This window comes from Elephantulus edwardii, unplaced genomic scaffold, assembly GCF_000299155.1.
Source record: "Elephantulus edwardii isolate Elephantulus edwardi_28Jun2011 unplaced genomic scaffold, EleEdw1.0 scaffold00232, whole genome shotgun sequence".
NCBI lineage: Eukaryota > Metazoa > Chordata > Mammalia > Macroscelidea > Macroscelididae > Elephantulus > Elephantulus edwardii.
This window is the reverse complement of record NW_006399982.1, coordinates 2,524,850-2,532,236: the sequence shown is the minus strand read 5'-3', so window position 1 is coordinate 2,532,236 and position 7,387 is coordinate 2,524,850. Positions and strand designations below refer to the sequence as shown.

General features: G+C 50.3%; 1 protein-coding gene across 1 annotated transcript in view; it reads left to right on the top strand.

The window, feature by feature from the left end:
* Positions 1 to 263: 263 nt before the first annotated feature.
* B4GALT1 (UDP-Gal:betaGlcNAc beta 1,4- galactosyltransferase, polypeptide 1) overlaps positions 264 to 7,387 on the top strand; it is a 67,872-nt gene continuing 60,748 nt past the window's right edge. Inside the window, exon 1 of the mRNA XM_006898496.1 lies at positions 264 to 639. Coding sequence (XP_006898558.1) covers positions 264 to 639 — 376 coding nt within the window. The remainder of the gene's footprint in view (positions 640 to 7,387) is intronic.

Sequence of the window (7,387 nt, the reverse complement as noted above, 5' to 3'; positions counted from 1 at the left end):
GAAGCCCCTCCTCCTCCTCCTGTAGAAAAGCCCACTTGCGGCCCCGCCCCCCGCCGGCGGCCCCGCCTCCCCCGCCCGCGCCTCGGGCGCACTTCTCTCGGTTCTGCTCCGGCCAAGTCTGGACGATCCGGCGTCCGCTCGCCGAGCTCCAGCTCCTTCCCGCGGCCCCTCCCCCGTCGCTGTGGTCGGCAGCGCTTGGCCGGGGGCCCGCGGGCGGGCCGCCGTCCCCGTTTTATAGCCCACCCTCTTGAGGCGGCGGGAAGATGAGGTTTCGGGAGCCTCTCCTGGGCGGCAGCGCAGCGATGCCGGGCGCGTCCTTGCAACGGGCCTGCCGCCTGCTCGTGGCCGTCTGCGCGCTACACCTCGGTGTCACCCTCGTCTACTACCTGTCCGGCCGGGAGCTGAATCGCCTGCCCCAGTTAATCGGAGTGCCCTCCCCACTGCACGGGGGCTCGGGCGGCGCCACCGCCTCCGGGCAGACCTCCGGAGAACTCCGGCTCCGAGGGGCCCCGCCGCCAGTGCCTTGGCGCTCCACTTCCGATCCCCGCCTGGACCCTGGGAGCAACCGGACTGCGGCCCCGGTGCCAGCCACCTCAGTGCTGCTGCCCCCTGCCTGCCCCGAGGAGTCCCCTCTGCTCGGTAAGGACTGGTAAGCGCTAGTCGGGGGCTGGGTCTCCCCTAGATTTCCCCGACAGGGCCCCCAGGACTGTCCCCATGCCTCTTCCGTGACATTTCGCCTCCCTGCTCTGGGTCAGAACCTCTAACATCAGCCAGATGCTGGGCTGGATGGGGAGAGAATTTAGGAAGTTAGTCTCTCCAGATTCTTGAAAACTGGGGAGGGGACAACATGTCAGAACCCCTCACCACAGAACCAGCGAAGGCCTAGAGAGATTCCTGCGCTGCCTCAAGCCTTGAGAGGTTTTGAAATTTGTGTCACTTTAGGGTTTGGAGCAGCCTGTGCCCTGCTAGGGACCCCAAGACAGCTCAGAATAATCCTCCTTTTGGGGCCTGACGATGAGGCTCCTAGAGGGGAAGCGGGTTGGCCTTCCAATTCCTATCTGCCTTTCCAGAAAGCTTCTCCTCCCAAATGTCGGCTAACTTTCTGTAGAGCCTTTGGGCAAGTGTCTAACCATTTGGTTTCTCATCTGGTAACTGGGAGCAATAAATGATACCTATTTCACGGGATTGGGAAGATTAAAGGAAATCATGTAAACAAGCGTTATATAAATGAAGATTAGTCCTCAAATTACCACACTGTGTTCAGTTCCTCTATGTAGATTCCCTGCTATCTGTTGTCTCTGGTGCTTCCTGTCTGTGTAACCCACAGCCTTTGAGTCTTAGACTCATAGCTAGTCTGAAGTTCCATCAAGTTTGCCAGGCTGTAAATCTTTACAGGGTGGTGGAGACCACGCTTCATTTTCCCTCAGAACCACTGGTGGATTTGAACCTCTGACTTTTGGGTTAGCAACGCAGCACAGAACACACTAAGCCACTGAAGCTTCTTTCCTGTCCATGTAGATTCCCAGAACTTAGGTGAGCAGGGTCCTCTCGATGGCAGAGAAGAATACCAGATTGTCACTTCCTTGGAGTGACCTGAAGTCTCTGAACTCTGACCCAGGGCCTGTTTCAGGGAAGACAGGGAGTTTAGCTTAGGTTGGTGGGTTTGTATTCCTGGGTCACAAGGTTGATTTTTATCTCACTTTGTAACATACAAGCCCTTGGGCCAAAGCCGTTGGGCTTCAGACTATCAGACACGAAAGTGACCATTCCAACACCAGGTTTTATAGACTTATTTCTGGTGAGGGGCCCAGGCCAGCAGCTCTCTGTCACTCACTTTCTTGCCGTGTGTGCACTGGTGGAGCAGGCCTCCTACATGCTTTTGTTCAGTTTCTCCAATAATTATTTCAATATTTTCGCATCAAGTTTGGGAGGAACCTTTTGGAATTGGTCAGACATGACTTTTGATATGGTAGGGAGGGGTTTGTGTGTTTGGTTTTTTTTGTTCTTTTTTAAGCTGAAAGTGAAACTTTTTCAGACTTAAGTCTGGGGAGCAATTTGGTCCTACAAAGTGAAGTAGACTCTTTGCCTGACTCTTAAGTGTTCAACCTTAAGCATCTTACAGGGTTTCTTAAAGCCTCTTCCTTATAAATAAAATGGAGTTTGGGGTTTTTAAGACTAGATGAGATGGTGTACATTAAATACTTGCCACGTAGTAGTACTTGGTGCCTGGTGACACAATGTTTGCTCGAGACCTTGAAGTTCCATTTTCTCAGCCTCCCCTGGAGATGACTGAACAACAGAGAGAAAGGGGAAGAGAATGAGTCCCCAAACCACAAAAGGGTCAGGTTTTGGGCTTCTGCTCGTTTTCAGTTGTTTCCTGAATGCTGTGTAGAAAAAGATATGGATAGGACACAAAAAAAAAACCACCCCAGAGTTCATTTGATGGGTGTTTGAGATGCAGGCTTTTCTCAGTGGAGCACAAGAGGCTGTAGTGATGATAGCTTTTGTTTTGTTTTGTTTTGTTTTGTCTTGCTTAGTGATCTGCCAGCTCCGTACCAGCTTGCTGGTGCATTTGAATTGGCTCTGAACTGGCTTGCTAAGAGCTGGAAAGTCCTTTCTGAGAGATAATGCTCTGGAGGGCAGGCCGAGAGGCCCCAGACTCAGTTGAGTATGTTGATGAGACTGTGACATTTATGTTGCTGGTGAGGCAATCCTAGAAAGTGAGCGTGGAGGGCTTTCTTTAATTGAGTGCTTGGGTGCAGGTCTCAGAGTGCAGGTTCCTGGCTAGGAGAGGGGCCTTGAGAAAGCAGAAAGTATCAGCCTGGGGGTGTGTGGGTGGGGGGAACTGGAGCCTATCTGTTGGCCTGGGCAGGTGTCAGGCAGAGCCCTTGTGGCTTGGTTTTGAGGTTGGTGGGGAAAGCATACATGGGGATTTAGAACTGTGACTTTTTCACAACTTGCAGTTTCTTTCCCTGACCTGGCTCTACTTTCTAGTGTCCAGGGATCTGGGCAAGATGATTCTTCCTCCATGGTGGGTAGACCTGCCTTTCTCCAGAGGAGGGAGCTGTGGTGACCTAGTCCTCAGGGATGGTGCTGCAGTCTTAAAGGCCCTCCCTACCTCACTGGCGAAGGAAGATGAGCATTCTCCATTCTGTAATTTATGGCCTGCTGGAGGGTCAGCTGTGAGTCTGTTCTGACTTGTCAGCAATAAGTTGCTGGGTTTTGTGGTTGGGTTTTGTGTGTTTGGGTTTTGTATTGGGTTTTTTTGTTTTGTTTTGTTTTTTGTGTTTTTCTTTTTCTGTAAGAGGTTGACATCATACCAGGCTGCTGATTGTTCCCTGAGAAATGAGGTGGTCTCTATTTTCCTAGAATTCTACTCTCTCCTGAGTGTGTAAGTTTTTTGTTGAGACTCTGGGTGAGTGATAATAACCTCTCCAATATGTCACTGAGTTGACCACAAACAATGGTAAACAAGTTAGTTGGTTCTGCTCTTGGTCACCACATGTGGTACAGAGTAGAGCTGCTCAAAGGGTTTTCTGAGTTGTCATTTTTATAGGCTTAGATCACCAGGCCTTACTTACACGCCACTGCTGGGTAGGCTTGAACTATCAGCCTTTTGGTTAGTCAGGTGCAAAGGTTTTATGCCACCCAACAGCCTTAGCTAGACCTCAGATAGACAAGTTTGAATCCTGCCTCTCTCTGCACTCACAGTTTAACTAGCAGGGTCCCATCACAGTCAACCCATGAGAAGAGATAAACATTCCACTTTCCTTCAGGGTAGGGGGCAGGGTCTGGAGACCACGCCCCAGCCCTGTCGCAGGCCTCCCAGGGGGCTGGGCAGCATTCAGTCCCCTGATCCTGGTGGTGGTGAGGCTCTGTTTCTGGCAGCCTGAGATCTAGTCAGACCGGGAAGAGGAGCTGCGGGCCTTGTGTTTCTTTTCCTGGAATGTTTATCTCTTCTCAGATTTGGCGGCAGCTCAACGTGACTTGATCAGCTGTGGCATTGCCAGCCTGGAGGGGGACAGAGTGGGGATGGGGGGTGGGGCAGGCAGTGTATCAGGATGAACTGGTTAGGGGAAGTAGGGCTGGACTAGGGCTTAGCAGGGGTCAGCTCTGGAGGGGACTGCCCCTTCAGGGTTCTAAGGGCAACTACAGGACTGCTTAAAGGCAAAGGCCCCTCCAGGCCAGCTCTACTTGGAGGGGATCCCCTTCTAACGAAGAAAGGCTGGTCTAGACATGGGACTGGGAATTCACTTTGACCTGGGCCAGGAAAATCTCAGGTAGCCAGGAGCCTGGAGGGTCCTTTTTCATAAGCCTGTCTTCCCAGCTCTTATGGGGACTGTCCCTTTGGGAAGACAGCGCTTGTTAGGTCTCTCCTGGGCTCTTGACTCTCAGGTGATTCTCCATCCATCCTCCATATGTAAGCATGTAGACATGGGCAGGCTGCCTAGGACAAGGTGTCCTTTGAGACCATCTGTCCTGGCCGCAGCTCTAGGAAAAACTCTCATCTCATGTCTTTGGGGATGGATTTTTAGAACTGCACCACCAGAGCTTGGAGCGCTGTCCTATTCTGAGGTTGAGAGGGCCAGAGAAGCTTACCTGGCTTCAGATTTTGACGTTTGGGGAAGTTAGGGAATTAGTTCTTGGAACCAGTTTTGTCCTGTTGTTTTTCCCTGAAGAGGTACAGGAAACATTGATGTACACATAAACCCGTCTTCTTGTTTAACAGATTGAGATTGCGAAATACAGTCCACAGCTATCTGGCTTTCTCTCTTGGCAAAATGTGGTTGCTTTTCATCACCCAGCCTGATGGTGGTGCAGGTGACACCTGCCTGTTGTGATTCATCCCAGAATTTGAGCAAGTGAGAGGACACCCCCTTTTGCAGTAGGGCCCCTGATGAACCAGGTCCCTTGAGACATGAAAAATTAGCTAGTGCACAAAGGGAAGCAAGAGCTAAATATGGGATTAGACTTAACTGCTGCTTCTTGGAACCCTAGCAGGATGGCCCCTGTTCTTCATTGTGCAGACAGAGAAGAGGTCTTGTCTCATGCCAGACAGCCGTGGTGTGGCCAGCTGGGACTGGAGCTCAGGTATCCAGCTTCCCAGCTGGTGCCCCCTCCTGAAGTTACTAGTGAGCAGACGGTCAAGTGCAGAGGCTCACAGGTAGCTGATGTAGCTTAGAGTTTGGAAACTCCCCATTAGGTTTGCCATTGGGTCATCCTGAAAGGTCTTACATAGCTGTAGTTTGCCTAGGTGCTCTTGACGCTTGACATCTGGTAACTTCATTCTTCCTACAATGTGCCTGCTACAAAGAGGAAGAAGGCAGAATATGTCCCCTTGGAAACATAGTTTGTGTGTGTGTAATACTATGTTGCTGTTAAATTTATTCCAATTCATAACTGCCCTATAGGACTAAGTCCAACTGCTCCATAAGGTTTCCTAGACTCTGTGGAAGGGCACTCTGGGAGCCTTGTCTCTAGTGAATTGTACTACTGACCCAAAGGTGGTGCCTCTCTGGAGGTCTGATTGCACCAGTGGCTCCCCAGGGGAAAATTAGACAGCCCCCCCCCCCCAAAAAAAAAACCCCACTTCCAGGAGGGTCAGCTATGAGTCAGTTCTGACTCTGGCAGTGGGTTTGAGTTTTGAATCTATGGAAGCAAGCTGCTGTACAAAGCACATTCTCAGGGAGCTCTAGGCAAGTTTGAACCACCCATTTTTCTGTTGGCTTCCAAGTGTTTAACCACTGTACCACCAAGACTCTTCTAACTTAGGTAGAGGAGGCATAATTAAACAGTGGTGATGTTATTTAGGGAAACCGAAGCGGGGGGGGGGGGTGGGGGGGAGAGAATGAGAGTGATCTTTTTTGTTTGTTTGTTTTTAAATTCAGAGGTTAATGCTCTCCAGTCCTGGCTTATTTAATTTTGTGAAAGAAAATTTTCCTCTAATTTCTTTCCAGAGCCATGAATTTGCTCTGCTGGGTAATTGTTAACTTGCTGCTTTGTAATGATTATAATGAGACATGAACAGCCATATGCCTGAGGATTAATCCTGTCTTTGGACGGCAGCAGGGTAGGGATTTCCAGGCCAGGATGAGGCTAATTTACTGTTGGGCATGGCAGGGCAGTGATGCCAAGGAGATTTGAGCCCTTCTGTGGATTCCACCCTGGAGACTGCCTCAACTTAGAGGGTAAGGCTGGCAGGATCAGCCTCTTTAGGCTCAGCTGGACTGTGAGTGTGTGCGAAAGGGACCCCGTCATCCAGTGACAGTTGGTGGCCACTCCACTGCCCACTTACTCAAGCCCTCGTACCTGTCTGTTCCTTACCTCTACCTGGTAATGAAGCAGAGACTGGAACTCTACTTGAATCGCGGCCACCTGGAAATTGCAGTTTTGCATATCCAGTTGTCTTAGAGCAAATGATCTGGCCTTGCAGCATAAATCCTTTGTGGGCTTGGCACTGTGACAGTTTAACATTTGCCACTGACATGGCCCAGTGTGGTCTCTGGGCAGTGAAGTCTCTGGAAAAGATCAGGTAGCCAGACCCTGGCTCCTGGTGGGGTAAAGGAGACCTGGGATTGGACTCAGTGACCTCCATGGGCCCCCTCCTGCCCCTGATTGTGGGGAGGGCCCCTGGGAACTGCGCTTGAATGGCTGGGAATAGGGCTCTGTGATTAAGTGCATCCACATGAGATGAGGTGAGGCGCTCCTGCGAGCTTAGTGAGTGACTTGTGGATTCTCTTAAGTCCGAACCTACAGGTTGGAAAGTTGGTGTGGCTTGGGGGTAGGGAGCAGAGATTGGTTGGGAGCTAGTTTTGGGTGAACGTGGCCTAAAGGGTTTCGTCCTTAGAAGACAGAAGGAGTGAGTCACACAATCAGTGTTTCAGGTTCCACTTTTCAGCCTGGCTTTTCAGCCCGCCTCTCTCCTACTCAAATGAAGGCTGAGGATTATGTAATTAACTGTTGTTGAATTCCCTGGCAGTGATTTTTAATGTCAGGGCCGAGTATGATATGTAGCCACCCGTTATACCGTCCTTGTTGCTTTGCAAAGCCCCCCTCCCCCAAAACCTAGGGAATGATTTTCCTCACAGCATTGCTGGGATGCTAGAGCTTCTGATCTTCTTTGATTTTGCCGTTTGTTGTTTTTTTTTTTTAAATCTCTTCTTTCTTTTTGTAAAAAGTTATAGGGACCCTTTGAAGAACTTGGAAACCTATATTCCTACAACCCAGAGGAAATATTTTTGAACTCTTTAGTAGCTTTTTCTTAAGTGATATTTAAGAATGTTGTTGTTGTTGCTATGTGCCTTCAAGTTGTTTGCGACTCATAGCGACCCTATGTAAAACAGCCCTAAACCCTGCTCTATCCTGTGCCAATCGCACTGCCTCTGAC